This window comes from Didymosphaeria variabile, assembly GCF_027946475.1.
Source record: "Didymosphaeria variabile strain IMI 356815 chromosome Unknown scaffold_4, whole genome shotgun sequence".
Lineage (NCBI taxonomy): Eukaryota > Fungi > Ascomycota > Dothideomycetes > Pleosporales > Didymosphaeriaceae > Didymosphaeria > Didymosphaeria variabile.
In genome coordinates this window covers 378799-393178 of record NW_026611623.1, presented here as the reverse complement: position 1 = coordinate 393178, position 14380 = coordinate 378799, and the positions used below count along the sequence as shown (strand labels likewise).

The 14380-nt window shown below is 53.2% G+C and overlaps 6 protein-coding genes across 6 annotated transcripts; 4 read left to right on the top strand and 2 right to left on the bottom strand.

Moving 5' to 3' along the window:
• Positions 1-241: 241 nt before the first annotated feature.
• Positions 242-1852, bottom strand: N0V89_005019 (uncharacterized protein; the record flags this gene model as incomplete). Its single annotated transcript, XM_056213799.1, has 2 exons — positions 242-1825; positions 1847-1852. 2 exons carry the CDS (start codon positions 1850-1852, stop codon positions 242-244), a joined length of 1590 nt encoding a protein of 529 aa, XP_056071066.1.
• A 628-nt stretch (positions 1853-2480) lies between these two features.
• N0V89_005018 (uncharacterized protein) lies at positions 2481-3506 on the top strand (the record flags this gene model as incomplete). The annotated part of the gene is made up of 1 exon (XM_056213798.1): positions 2481-3506. The coding sequence occupies one exon, from the start codon at positions 2481-2483 to the stop codon at positions 3504-3506; it is 1026 nt and encodes a 341-aa protein (XP_056071065.1).
• A 2031-nt stretch (positions 3507-5537) lies between these two features.
• Positions 5538-7131, bottom strand: CLB2 (G2/mitotic-specific cyclin; the record flags this gene model as incomplete). Its single annotated transcript, XM_056213797.1, has 3 exons — positions 5538-5617; positions 5669-7022; positions 7120-7131. The coding sequence occupies 3 exons, from the start codon at positions 7129-7131 to the stop codon at positions 5538-5540; spliced, it is 1446 nt and encodes a 481-aa protein (XP_056071064.1).
• Positions 7132-8019: 888 nt separating this feature from the next.
• Positions 8020-9238, top strand: RML2 (mitochondrial 54S ribosomal protein rml2; the record flags this gene model as incomplete). The annotated part of the gene is made up of 4 exons (XM_056213796.1): positions 8020-8222; positions 8350-8966; positions 9017-9090; positions 9143-9238. The coding sequence occupies 4 exons, from the start codon at positions 8020-8022 to the stop codon at positions 9236-9238; spliced, it is 990 nt and encodes a 329-aa protein (XP_056071063.1).
• A 981-nt stretch (positions 9239-10219) lies between these two features.
• Positions 10220-10856, top strand: N0V89_005015 (uncharacterized protein; the record flags this gene model as incomplete). The annotated part of the gene is made up of 2 exons (XM_056213795.1): positions 10220-10313; positions 10576-10856. 2 exons carry the CDS (start codon positions 10220-10222, stop codon positions 10854-10856), a joined length of 375 nt encoding a protein of 124 aa, XP_056071062.1.
• A 927-nt stretch (positions 10857-11783) lies between these two features.
• N0V89_005014 (uncharacterized protein) lies at positions 11784-13113 on the top strand (the record flags this gene model as incomplete). Its single annotated transcript, XM_056213794.1, has 2 exons — positions 11784-11791; positions 12384-13113. 2 exons carry the CDS (start codon positions 11784-11786, stop codon positions 13111-13113), a joined length of 738 nt encoding a protein of 245 aa, XP_056071061.1.
• Between the last annotated feature and the right edge of the window lie 1267 nt (positions 13114-14380).

Genomic DNA, 14380 nt, shown 5'->3' with positions numbered 1-14380 from the left:
CAGAGTAATATATGACAATTCCTATTGTACATGTTTCTGTAATAGACACGGACGTGTAAGACGGAGACCGTCCGGCACAAGCAAGGTGGCAAATTCTACAAATATCGTACAACTTACGCAGTACATCGGCAGCGTACAAAAGATACCTAATAAAACAGTGACCCAACCACACGTCAAGCTCTGGGACAGGCCATCATTCACAAAACAATGCAAAATGCAATGAAAGTTCAGCTCCGTACGCTCAAAGCTGCTCCAGCAACCGCTTCACCTCCTGTCTCATCTCCCCTCTTTCAACCACCTTTTTCACACCCAATCGCCGACACTGCACCTCGACCTTCCCCTCCTTCCATGCCCTTCCCAACACCACAATGACCGGATACCCAATTAGATCAGCATCTCTTAGTTTCCACCCCAGCTCCTTGCCCTTACGATCATCAAGTACCGTATCGACCCCTTGGAGCTGATCATAAACGCCCACACTATCCTCTTCAGTTATTTGCGGAGAAGTAACCACAATAGCTTCAAACGGCGCCACAGCGCGGGGCCAGTTCAAGCCCGCCGAGTCAGAAAGCAGCGAAGCCATAGAGCCGATGAGGCGAGAGACACCGATGCCATGGCAGCCCATGTGTATCGCTTCCTTCTGCGTGGAGTGAGGGACGGCGATGAGTGCGGAGAGCGGATCGGAGTAGCGCGTGCCGAGGTGGAACGTGTGGCCTACTTCTATAGCTTTCTGGACGTCTAGCTTGCCTGTCTCGCAGCGGGGACAGGCGTCGCCGGGGCGGATGACGGATGCGTCTATCTCTTTTACCAATTCGCGCCAGCTTTCCCCCAGGTCGGAGGAAGTATCCTGTCCGCGTTCGCATTGTGCGTGCGTGTATGCTTCCATTATGAGGTCTAAGGCTTCCGGTGCGGTTCTTGCAAGCTCGGGTAATGAAGGCGAGCAGAGGAATTTGTGTTTATGTGCAGAAGAGAGAAGACCTCGGAGAGACGCTGTGTCGATGCTTGTGTCAAGATCTGGGTACATTCGCTTCACGGCGTGTAGGTTGACGAAGGATGATATGCTGTCCCAGGATATTGTGGTATCCGGCAAGTCTGGCGGTCGAGCAATAAGGATGGTAATGGCTGTTTCTCTGTCCATGCTGATGCCCTGGAAGGAAAGCGGCGGTACAGGCTCTCCTGGTACGTCGGTCTTGTCTAAGTCTGTCTCAGGGGTTGCCTTCTCGACGAGCTCCTCGTTCGCGACGTAGCTGCAGGAATCGCACGACCAGACATTGTCTTCGCCTTTCGGCGAAACAAAATGGTACTCGTGGCTGAGCTTGCCGCCCATGTTGCCGGAATCTGCGTCGGCTACTAGGTAGGGCAACTTGAGTTCGTCGAAGAGGTTGGTATAGGCTTGGCGGACTTCTGCGTAAGTGTCGAGTGCAGCCTCATGTGATGAATCGAAAGTGTAGAGGTCTTTCATCATAAACTCTTTCGTCCGGAGCAGGCCTTGCCGCGGCCGCTTTTCGTCTCGATACTTTCTCCCGGTCTGGTAAAGTCGCAATGGGAGGTCTTTATACGAATGTACCATGCTCGCTACTAAAGCTGTGATTTCTTCTTCGTGTGTGGGTGCAAGGAGGAATCCAGACTCTCTGCGGTCGTTGATGTGGAGGAACTCGGAGTTGCTGGAATGTCGACCTGTTTGTTTCCAGAGCTCTTCTGTGCTGATATGGGATAATGAGACTTTTGAGGCGCCGATAGAGGACATGTGCTTGTCTATCAGACTCTCGAGCTTGTTCTGGACGCGCAGACCAAGGGGCAGAAGATGGAAGACTCCAGAGTGAGCCTGCACGTGATTAGTCGATACCCGCATTGAATGTGATTAATGGAAGTTGTGTACCTGTCGGAGAAATCCGCCTTTGAGGAGAAGCGCGTGGGAGTCATCTATGTATATGTCACTAAAGCACTCAGTGAAGTTTGTGCGTTGCTAACCCTTCTCTCCATCTTGAGCTGATATGCCTCCTGTCGGGGCCCAGAATTTGGACAATCGGTTTCTTGAGTCGGTCTAGTGAACAGGATCAGCAAGTTTACTGTAGATTTACAGCGCGAAGAGATCGCCTACTGCTAAGAAGCGAGCATTGTAATTTGGTCTGGTTACTAGACTCGCTCGATGCGCGCTTTTCCAGATATGTGCTCTCATTGGCGCGCAGTGTCTGCAGACTTGAATCGAATTTCTGAGCAGATGTTTTACAAGCCAGGAGTCATTGTACAGGGACAGAAGAAAATTAAGACAATGTAACGTAATTGCAATTGATGGATTGGACGTTAACGCGGTTGCTCAGATGAAGTGACCGTTGTTGGTCCGTGCACCAAGATTCTCGATCTTGCGCCGAAAGATTTCCAGACAAGCATCCTCATCTCAATTGTGCGCCCACTACACACCACGTAGGAGCCCGCCTTGCAATTCCGCAGGCTCTACTAGAAGCTTACAAAGCAACATAATGCCGCCTCGAATACGCCTCCGGCCTCGCGCCCTTCGCCTCCGCACCGCTCAGCCATCCAGCCCCCTCTGCGCATCCTACGCCTCTCTGGCCACAGCAACAACTCCAGCGCCGTCAATTGACACGACAAGCGCGGCACCTCCAGTACTGAGATACCCACCTACGCAACCCCCGTCACACAAACCGCCGGAGGTCCGTAAAACGCAGCTCCACCGAACATACCAATCCGTCCTCAAATCCTCGCCTTTAATCCTACTATTCCAACACAACAACGTCAAAGCCGTAGAATGGATGAGCATACGGCGGGAACTGGCAACCGCGTTGCAAAAGATTGACGCTGAAAGAGTGAAGAACGGTCAGGAGGGCTTGATCGCAGACCAAATCAAGTTCCAAGTTATAACGACGAGCATCTTTGCAAGTGCGCTGCGTGTCGTTGAATTCTTCAAACCTGAAGAGAACACTATGGACCATGTGCAGCACCCCACAGACCCACGAACACCGACGAGCGCGCAAATCCCGCAAACATCGAACTCCCCCGAGGATGAGCGCTTCAAGCACGGTCTGAGTAGGAGAGCCTGGGAAGTAGCCTCAAACCGCAAACTCAAGAGCGAGCTGGAGCCGCTCCTATCGGGGCCCCTGGCCATTGTAACCTTCCCCGACGTCTCGCCGCAATACCTTAAGACCGTGCTTTCCATCGTCGCTCCTTCGCCGCCCAACTTCCCCGCGCCGAGGCGTAAAGCAACCCCCTCCTACTACGAGCCAGAAGTGCAATCCGGCCTGCAAAAGCTAATGCTGCTGGGTGCCCGAGTGGAGGGCAAGGTGTTCGACTCAGAGGGTACGAAATGGGTTGGCGGCATCGACGGTGGTCTCGACGGGCTCAGGGCACAGCTTGTACACATGCTGCAAGGTGTTGGTGGCGCACTTACGGGCACTCTGGAGGGCGCCAGCAAGAGTCTGTACTTTACGGTCGAGGGTCGGAGAATGGACATGGAAGAGAAGGAGAAGGGCGAGAAGCCGGCGGAGTAGAGTATTTGATTCGAACGTCTTGTATAAGCATTGGGAAAGGATTATGTATAGATATTGTACATGTATCGTGGTAGTACAGTTCAAAGACAGAAGTCTTTGTTGTATGTATAATACATCCTGGTATCAGTTGAGCCACACCATATGTCCAAATATTAGCCGATCGGCAAGTATACCACCTCAAAAGTCCATTCATAGCTTCGGCCTCTCCTTCATCTTCGCGATCTCCTCTCTGAGCACTCTCCTCATCTCGCCCGTTAGCCGCATGCCTTCCTCATCGTCCAACTCATCTCTCTGCCCTCGTCCGAACATGGTCCAACTCTTACTCTTGATCTCAGGTCTCGACTCTGGCCTGGGGATGATGTGGAAGTGAACGTGCGGCACCACCTGTGCTGCTCTTGCGCCTGTCTACAGTAAGGTCACTTGCTTCTAACGTGACGATTGCTGATGACCAAGATATGCATTCTTGAATGTGAGAGAAACGTAGTAGAGAGAACTTGAGATGGAAAGAAAAGGATCTCGAAGCTTACCATTGTTCTGCACAATATTCCAATCAGTGACACCTGCCACCCTCGAGACAACTCTTGACAGCACCGGCAGCCAAAACCCTACACCCTCACCATTAGCCCCATCTCTTCCCACATCACATGATCTACTCACCCATTTCCCTTCCCTCTGTCCCTTCCATGTCTCCAACCTTAACCCGATGGCCCCTCGTCGCAACCAATAAATGGCCCCCAACCATGGGCAAGATGTCCAGAAACGCAACTACATCCCTGCTTGCCAGGACAACGAAACTGCCCGGGCTAGTCTTCTCAGGCTGTACGTCTCCATTGGGCACACAGGAAAGTAAGTCCTCCCCTTTTGAAGTCCAGAGAGGTGAAGAGGACGGCGGATATGCGGCTGCGATGGTGCAAAAAGGGCACGACTCGGGTGGGTAGTGGAGGTCCAGTTCGTTCATTATGGACTACCTGCGCATGACGTCGCGTACAACGATATGAAAAGATAATATAAACCGAGAAGCCGTACTACGACTCAAAAGCGGTATTTTCTAATAAGCAAGCTTGTCTGATGGTCGTCTGCACTCGATCGATCGACGTCTATGAATGTAGGCTTGTTTAGGTTAGGCGCCGGCCGATGCCGAGGTCCACATTCACGTCTGCAAGTGAGCGCGGTCGTGTACGTGCCGTGGCATGGCGTGTTGACGCATCGCGTCATCACGACTAAGACACTTGCACGTCTTCGAGAGCACCGCATGCTGGCTGCCCCAAGCGCAGACGCAATCAAGGAAGCACGCACGACGGGTGAGCGCGTAGGTTGCAAGCATCCTCCCAATGATACAGCCACAGGATGCAAGCTAGCTATGTATGCATCGCATAGATGAGGTCCGGGAGTAGCCCGGGGCAACACGGTCTCGAAGGTGTTGAAGAGTGCATTTGAACTTTTGAAGAATGCTCGTGTTCGTTTACCAAAAAGCCGTCATACAATGCAACGCTCATGTGATATAGAACAAGAAGCAAGATCAAACGCTTGAAGCACGACTAGCTCACAGACAGACGAGGCTCGCATTGCCTACTCATACACACTCCCACCCCCCCAAGCAATGTGTAATCCTTCCTACCCACCCATGCCCATGCTACCATATCCCCCTACGAATGTGTCTCGGAGCCAGCCTCTCTCAGAAATGAAGTTAAGAGATGCTGCGATGAGACTGAAAAAGGACCCTGATGCGCCGTCATGAGAAGCAAAAGCCATGAAGACGCCACCGAACTCCGTTGTGAGGTAAAAATTGACATCCAAACAAAAACGACATTCAAGCCCTCGAAGCTAACCAATTGCATCCGTTTTATTAACGCCGATCCAGTATGAGATGGCAAAATGCAAGCATGAACAGGGAGCGGAGCAACTGCAGCGCACTAACGCCTCGTTGCAACGAAGCTTCCTGGGGCTTAGGTGCTCCGGCAGTATACCGGACGTTGCAACATGCCGGTCCTATGGGGATGACTAGCATCCCAACACAAGCTCGGCGCCGCCTCATGCCTTGGACGTGTCTTGTAGGGGGTTACCATACTGTGCGACATACTTCTTGCACCATGAACGGAGGACGATGGAGGCTGTAACAGTCAGTGTCAATACATACAATGGAAACAATACGTGAGACTTACCCTTCATGAACTTCTTGCTAGCGTATTTCTTGAAGAATGCCTCGTGGAGGACGGGGCCCGAAAGGTAGTCGATCATGAGCTCGAGAACAGGCTGAATCTCGTCATCGGTGTAACCAGCGTAGTGCGACAAAGTCGCGTCCCATGCGCCGCGGTCAAGTACCATTCGGGAGAGGTACATAGCAGCAGCTGCAACCTGGCTAGGAGGGTGGGCGATGAAGCGGTGGTCAAGACATCCGATTTCGAGCAGGTACTTGCCGAGAGTACGGGTCTGGATGTCATAGTTGTCTGCCTTGGATATCCGACGAAGGAAGTTCATCGGGTTGGGGTAGCTCAGGTCATAGTCGAGGGCAGACAGGACGAAGCGCTCCGCACTAAGGATCTCCTCCTCCGTAAAACCATCGTCGGCAACATGCCTAAAGTTCTGCACATGTGGTGACAGGACCTCCTCGTACTTGGAAGCGATAAACATGGCGGTGACACCCACAAGCTGGAGGCGATCGAGTTGTACCACTTTGGTGGACAGGAAGCGATCAATGATGTTGACGGCAAGGAAGAGCGTCTCTGGTAGGAGACGGAAGCGCGTGTGAACCTCGAGCAGCCAGTCGACGAGAATACCGCGCATCTTCCACTCCAGCTCGGTCTGATTGTCCATGTAGTCGGGGTTTGCCATGGTAGCGATCTCAAGCTCCTTCAGGTACTCGAAGATCTCACCGACGTACTCTGAGACCATGAGCGGGTCGTCGACATCCTCCTTGTCTAGATCTGGGATCACCTCCACCTCAGTTTCGGTCACTTGTGCAGCAACGGGGACATCCTTGCTCTTCGGGGCGGCCTTGCTGTCTTCCACTTTGATGTTCGTCGGAGGTTCAATGTTCTCCTCTTCTTCAGGGTCCTCCTTCACAGAGTCGGGCGCGCTGTGTTGACGCTTCTTCATTGGGCCGGCAATGCCAGAGCCAGGTGCTGGTCGCTTTGATCCGGAGGAGTTGGCATTCTTCTCCTTGGGAGCGAGCACGGAACGCGGTTGCTTCTGAGAAGTCTTCATGACCTTGGTAGGGTGTGCTGCTTGTGCCAGACCGCTCTTGGCTACGGAGGGCTTCTTCATCTCCTTCGCGTCCTTTGCGCCAGCGCCGACGGCCTCCGTCTTGATCGAATTGGTCCGGTCACCTAGAGCTACACGCTTCCTGGCTTGCCCAGCGGGTGCTAGTGCAGTTTGGGACTTCTTGGTGTTCAAGGCCTGCTTCTTGGGCACGTCGACGACCGAGTCCATGGCGGCAGACTTCGCGCGCGTCAACCGCTGGGTGCCCACGTTCTCATCGTTCTCATTAGTGATGGCACGCTGCCGGAGGTTACGAGCCTAATTAGAAGACTTAGTGACCGTTCTGATAAGGATAGACGCCCTGCCGTAGTCGCGCCGCGACAACACAGATTAGGCGTGACGCGATGATACGTACCGCTGGAGGCATGGCGAGCAATATAAGGTATGCTGGTCAAAGCTAGAGTCGAGTCCGGGATATTGTAGTTTATGTACTAGGGTGTGAAGTGTATACAGGTCTTGTTATGATGCACTGCCTGATGTTAGCAGCAGCCTAGGAACAACGCGAAGTAGCCGAGAAAGAAGTAGAAGTCGACAAAGGGAGAGCGCCCAGCACGCGAGTAGGCACATAACGCTCTGGTTGATAGAGTCTGGTGTTGTGTTGGCGAATATGGACGTACCGGACACGCTTTATGGGATGCGACAGCGATGGTGAAATGACGTGTGGGATGGGAAACAGGCGCCTGAGTGTACGGTGCCGGCGACTTTGAAGGGACAAGTAGAAGTCCAGCTCCAATGGCGCTGTGGTGTCGGGCGAGGGGGGGAAGAAGTGCTGCACCTGAGGTGTGTTGATGGAGTTGGATGTCGAGGGCGGTTTGTTTTGGTGTGCAGGCTTGAGTGTTAGGTAAGCGGCTATGCGCCAACAACGCGCGAAGAACCCGACGTGAACGGGGCTGGTGTGTGGAGCCAATGAAGAACGCGTATCGTCACTTACCACAGAGAACAGCCACGTCCGACGCGCAGCAGCCGGGAGGAAGCTTAGTCGAATATACTGAGAATCGGTGGCGCGCTGCAGATCTTATAAAGTTTGCAGAGTGGTTATATAGAAGTCGAGGGCGTGAAGGTAAAGGCAGGCACGTAGAGCGGTCGTTGTTGCCCGGTCATCGCGCCGTGCAACTTGCAGGGGTGTCTCCCGGACTAGCCATTCCGGGACATGCCTGAGAATTTCTGGAGCTCATCCATCGACCACATACCACCGTAACGAGAGCCCATTGCGCCGTCTGTCCTATCCCGAGGCCATCGAGGCCATCTTTGAACCATGTTGCAGCCCCGGATATGCAGCCTGCAGGCCTCGCGCATTGGCCGGGCGCTGCTCCAGCCAGCACGCAGCTATGCCACGGCCGTTGAACACGCACCGTCACCCGCATTCGAGCCCGCCGTCCACGCCGACAGTGGTGTCCTCCAGACCAGGGAGCCGCGACGAGATAAATTCATCCCCTTGAGAACGTACACGCACGCCCGGTCTGCGGCACTTGAAGCGACCAGTCAACGATCACCTATGGAAGGGGCGACCGCATGTGAAGCTCACGATCGCTCGGAAAGGGCAGCATTTGGGAGGAAGGAACAATAGTGGCCAAGTCACCGTTAGGCATCGAGGAGGTGGTCACAAGAGACGTATCCGTATCGTGGATTATAAGCGGTACCTCCCTGGCAAGCACATCGTGGACAGGATCGAATACGACCCGAATCGCAGCGCCCACCTTGCCCTCGTTACCCGTGTAGAGACTGGTGAGAAGACATACATTGTTGCAGCAGATGGCATGCGGGAAGGTGATGAGGTCGAGAGCTACCGAAGTGGAATTCCGAAAGACCTGATAGCAAGCATGGGTGGTGTAATCGATCCCGGTATGTTGGCAGCGAAGACGGCAGCACGAGGAAACTGCCTACCGATCGAGATGGTGCCGCTGGGTTCCCAGGTCTTCAACGTAGGCTCCAAGTCCCAGGGCGGCGGTGTCTTCTGTCGGAGTGCTGGAACATACGCAATTGTCGTCACTAAAGAGGAGGTGGAGAAGCCGAAGGGCGTGGAGATCAAGAGCGTCACCGTTCGCTTGCAGAGTGGTGAATTGCGGAAGATCAGCCCGGACGCGTGCTGCACGATTGGTGTCGCGAGCAACCCTCAGAATCACTTCAGATCTTTGGGTAAAGCTGGTCGGTCACGATGGCTAGGAAAGAGACCAGAGGTCCGTGGTCTGGCTATGAACGCAGGTACGTGGCGAAGGACCGTTTTTTTAGGCCCCCTCACTAACAGTTTGCAGCTGATCATCCTCACGGTGGTGGACGTGGTAAATCGAAGGGTAACGTGCATCCCGTCAGTCCATGGGGTACACCGGTAAGTCCACTCTATGGGATCGTATATATGCTCATCACTGACTTTTTTACAGGCGAAAGGTGGTTTCAAGACGAGGCACAAGAGAAACAAGCATACCTTCCTTGTTCAAGACCGGCCACGCAACCAAGGCAAGCGTAGACCGAGATAGTGAAGGGCCGCCTCATGTATCATATCACCTGTTGTCCATATGTACCATAACAATCCATGCGGCTACAAGCTTGGCCGTGGGCTTTTCAACTGTGCATCCTCATACTGCATTATAGTTATCACGAACTTGTGGATATTGCCAGCTGATACTTTCGGTGCAGGGTGGAGCAATACTACTCAGCTTCCCCGCTACCTGTACCACTTTCGAAATCGAGCAGGGTCATTTCCAATGCGCATCACAGGCTTACTTCAAAGGCCCGCTACACAGCTCATAAGCTGGTAGATAGAACAGGGATGAGCTGGTGGATATAGCGGACTTGTCTAGAGCCAGCACGGACCTTAAACCCCCGCAATCACCGGCATGAATAGGGCAGTCTTGAGCTCACATCTTAGAGTTTGGAAATATGTAGGCTAGCCTTGTGCGCCAACACGCTTGCCATCTTGCGAGACTGAAGTGTAGTACCCGAGCTGCTGTGCGATGGGCGCACATGTTTGGTGTATTCCCCAGGCTCGGCGAGTCCGAGATTATTCGTCCTAAGGCACCAACCATGGAAATGCTCGTGTACCGCCATTTAGCATATGCACGGCGTTCTCTCAGCTCGCGAGCCTTCTATCTAAGACGTCACGTCAGCACGTCCACGTATATTCCGTGCTAACCTTGATGTTCCTGCTGCGATGCTACGCCCCCTTGATCCAACCAACTCACCGCATCATTCGCGTTCAAGTGATGCCTGAGCTCGCACATCGGGTGACATTCCACCCCGACGCTTAGAACTTAGTAACCGTCCGCTACTTTCTTTCAAATCATCAAGCCTGCGCAAGCCTCAGGACAGTACAGCCTGCGAAGCACCACCTACCGCCTATCCGTTTGCAACAGCCCGCGGAGACAAATCTCCCCGGCCCCCAACCGCTGCTTACGCAGGCCGATTTTCAGGCAGTTCAGTCTCCCCATTGGAAAACAGCCATCGCCAGACGTTCGACCATGCCCTCAGCGGAATCAGAATCGCCGGACGAAACCTTCTTCAACGACCTGTCGCAGCAGGGCACAGATGCGAACGATAACAACGCGGTCGCGAGTGCGCCAGGAGCGCGCAAGGACGATGCAGCAAGCAAACAGAAGCGCATAGCCTGCGTCCTATGTCGAAAAAGAAAGTTGCGATGCGACGGGACCAGGCCGACGTGCGGGACCTGCAAGCGTCTGTCCCATGACTGCACATATGATGAGGTTCGCAAGAAGAGCGGGCCGAAGCGGGGATATGTAAAGCTCTTGGAAGCTCGCCTACGTACGTGTAGAATCAGCAATTCTCTAAATGGCATGGCTGACTGGCTGGGCTGTAGAGCAGGTCGAAACCCTTCTGAAAACCCAGGAATCCACCGAGCAGACCAGAGAGCCTTCGCGACCGGACTCGACCACCGCATACGTCGCGAGTACAGCACAACAGCCGCTGCCCAACTCGAACGAATTCTTGGGGCCCCCAGAAGCACCCCCCAGGATATCGCCAGTCCCCGATGTCTTCGTGAATACCGGGACTTCGCCAGAGGGCGAGTTCCAGTGGGAAATGATCGGCTTGGGCTTAGATGAGCCGCTGCCTCCTCAAGACGTACAAGATGAGCTGTAAGTAGAGAACGAAGGCTTAAGAACCGTAACTGACAATGCTAGCTATCAAATATATTTCACGAAGACACATCCGTCGTTGCCCATTGTACATAGACCGCGGTTTATGGCCGCCATGAATCTCGCACCGCACATGCGACCGCCTGTCTCTCTACGATACGCAATGTGGACGCTCGCAGCTTCTGTAGCCGACAAATACGACGCGCTACAGGAACATTTCTACCAACGGGCGAGGAAGTATGCCCAAGCAGACGAGATGAAGGGCCACGGCGAAGGGACAATAACCCTGGCACATTGTCAAGCATGGGCCTTGATGTCGACGTACGAATTCAAGCAGATGTACTTTCCACGAGCTTGGCTTTCCTCTGGTCGAGCAACGCGCTTGGCGCAAATGATGCAGCTCCATCGTCTAGACGGTGTCGGATTGGATGTGAAGCAATGTCTCCCGCCACCGAAAGATTGGACAGAACGCGAGGAGAGAAGACGCACATTCTGGATGACTTTCAACATCGATCGGTACGCTAGTATCGGAACTGGCTGGCCGATGACCTTCGATGAACGAGACGTAAGTCGTTGTGTATGCACATGTCATGATAGCGCTGATCGAGTACAGATCCTCACGAACCTGCCAGCCAGTGATGAAGCATTCGAAAAGAGCAGACCTATGGCTACCGGCTCTCTTGAGCAAGCGTTAGGAACGAACGGAATCGGCAGTCTACAATCATTTGGCGGGATAGTACTAACGTCAACACTCTTTGGCCGGAACCTTCTGCACTTGCATCGGCCCGGTCCCGATGACAACGATGACGATCTGAATGGCGGCTTCTGGACACGGCACAGAGCCATTGAAGGAATGCTACTCCAGACCTCGCTCGGCCTGCCCGACCATTTACGATTACCAAGCGGATCAACAGACCCAAACACCGTCTTCATGCACATGTGCATTCACACTTCGACAATTTGCCTCCACCAAGCAGCAATATTCAAGGCGGACAAGTATCGACTACCGATAAATGTCAGCAATGAGAGCAAGATTCGATGCGTTACGGCTGCTGCCGAAGTTGCTTCCATCATGCGAATGATTAGCCACTTAGATTTGGCAGCCGTATGTCACACAGAACTCGTCGTAAACCACAAGTTAATTTCGAACAGATGAACCCCTTCATATCGTTCTGTGTTTACGTCGCAGCACGAGTGTTCGTACAATATCTCAAGACGCGGCCCAAGGACCAGCAGATGCATGCTTCTTTGCAATTCCTACTTACAGCTATGCAAGCGCTTCGACGCAAAAACCCCCTCACAGAGTCTTTCTTGGTACAGCTAGACCTTGACCTCGAAAGTGCAGGTGTGCTTGGATTGGGGCAAAAGCCATACCCACCACCGCAAACAGGTGGCACAGTAAGTGAAACTATGCAGCCACCCAGCACGAAGAAGACATACCCCTTTCAGGAGCAGCACGTTGAGTAAGTCATTTCCTAACCTTTCTCCAGGACGGCGTGATCCCAGTGAATACTGACCCGGTCGGCTGTAGTTCTATCTTCGAGATCCGCGAAACGCAAAACCCCAGTCATCCCATAAATCAATACGGAAACGGAGAGTCCGTCAACCCGGCTCAGCTCACAGCCCCTTACAGTGTTGACAAGATGGGAGAACCATTTCATCTCTCAAGTGTATCCGCAATTGGCGCAGACGCGCAGAATACGCGCTTCGTGCCAATGGCACGGGACAGCTATAGTCTACCGCTTGAGAACACCGTGTCACTCGAGAATACTGAAATGGATCTCACCCCAGATAGCAACGCCGATCAGCCGAGCCCGGCAACAACAACATCAAACACCCGCTCCCAATCCCTCTCACAATCTGGCGGCAACGCCGGCTCAGGCTCACACTCGTCGTACTCACCCAGCCAGCACACGGATCATATTCCCTACCGCCCTTCGCCTCGTATGACGAACCGAACACCAAATCAGTCCGCATCCACACTCAACAACATCTTCTACTCCACAAGTAACGACATGATGAACGCAAACTTCGCGTACGGCGATACCACGGGTGGCATACCTTCGGTAGGCGGAGACATCGACTACAATATGGGTATCTTAGGCAACGATTGGGACATGGGCAGTCTGGGCGCCGGCGCCGGCGGCACCGGCATGACGCCAATGTCTGAAGGCGCGTGGAACGATATGCTGCAAAACATGAATATGGGATGGGATTCCGTGGGGCCGCCGCATGCTGACCCTCTTCACAAAGGGGTGTAGTTTCATCAGTTTTACTAGAAGCTGTAATGTTCCGCGATACGCGGATGCACCAGCGAATTGAATATTATGGGCTCTATTATGGGTCTACAAGAAGGATTACGGGATAGATTGGAGGATATGGAAAAGGAAATACCCACTGTCGCTTTGTTAGGCGAAGGTTTGCTTTTGGGAGACGTACCGGGGTACTAGCCCCAGGTCAGCATGTGTTCGGTTTGACTGAGGTGTTGCATCAGATTATGATCGCAGGCGTATTGCGGCGCGTATATAAACCTCACTTGTAATATTATAATATGGATGCCGATCTTGCTTGCATCCTGTGGACTCATCTCTGATGTATGGTCCGACCATGGCGATCGCTATCGACACCGCAAGTCTAAGTCTACTAGTCGGGCCTTGCATCAACACCACTTACGGAGGACACGCAAATGGATATCTGCACATTTTCCGGGAGCTTGGAGACATCTGGGGTCTTTTTAAAGTCTGTCTTTACTATCAGTGAAAGCTGGCTGTGGCGCCTACGACAACCACTTCACCTACGTTTTCTCTCACTGCTGCGTTTGCGCTTTCTTAATTACAAAACTCCACCTCGTCACACCCACAACAACAGTTTGAGACCAATACTACGACCATGTCCTCATCTCCACCCGCTACCCACGATTCAAACTCGAACTCGAGCATGTCCATTCCACGCATGGACGTCGCCCTCTCGCCTCCACTCGCGGGACCGTCGCGCCTTGAGCGACTTCCTCGAGAGCTTCGTGAGCGTATCTATTGGTACCTCGGTGTTCCTGTCGCAGGATACTGCCTTCACGTATGCAAAGGGTCCTGCCTCGTTGCTTTCTTAGAGAGTGTGCTGGTAGACCTAGCGGCAACGGCGAGACCTTTGGGACCGATCAGTGCACAGCTCGATGAGATTTGGAAATCGTGCAAAACGCAGATGCGTAGTTACAAGGGAAAGATGGGTCAAGAGCAAGCTTTGAAGGTTGAGTGTGTCGAGGTTCGAGGAGATGGCGAACTGAGGGGCGTCGTTTATGAGAGAGTGGGAACGCACGTATGCCCTAAACACATACACTTCTTCAATTTCATGCATTCACGTTCAGGAAAAAGCTGACTCAAGAAGGCACGCCACGTCTTCAATCACCTACCTAACAATGGTCTTCGGGGAACGAGCCGTTTCTTCTACCACGACATCGCTTCCTGCCTCCACCATCCAACTACGTTCTATCCGGTGTCTTCGTGCGCCAACAAGTCAGAATGTGAGTTAATT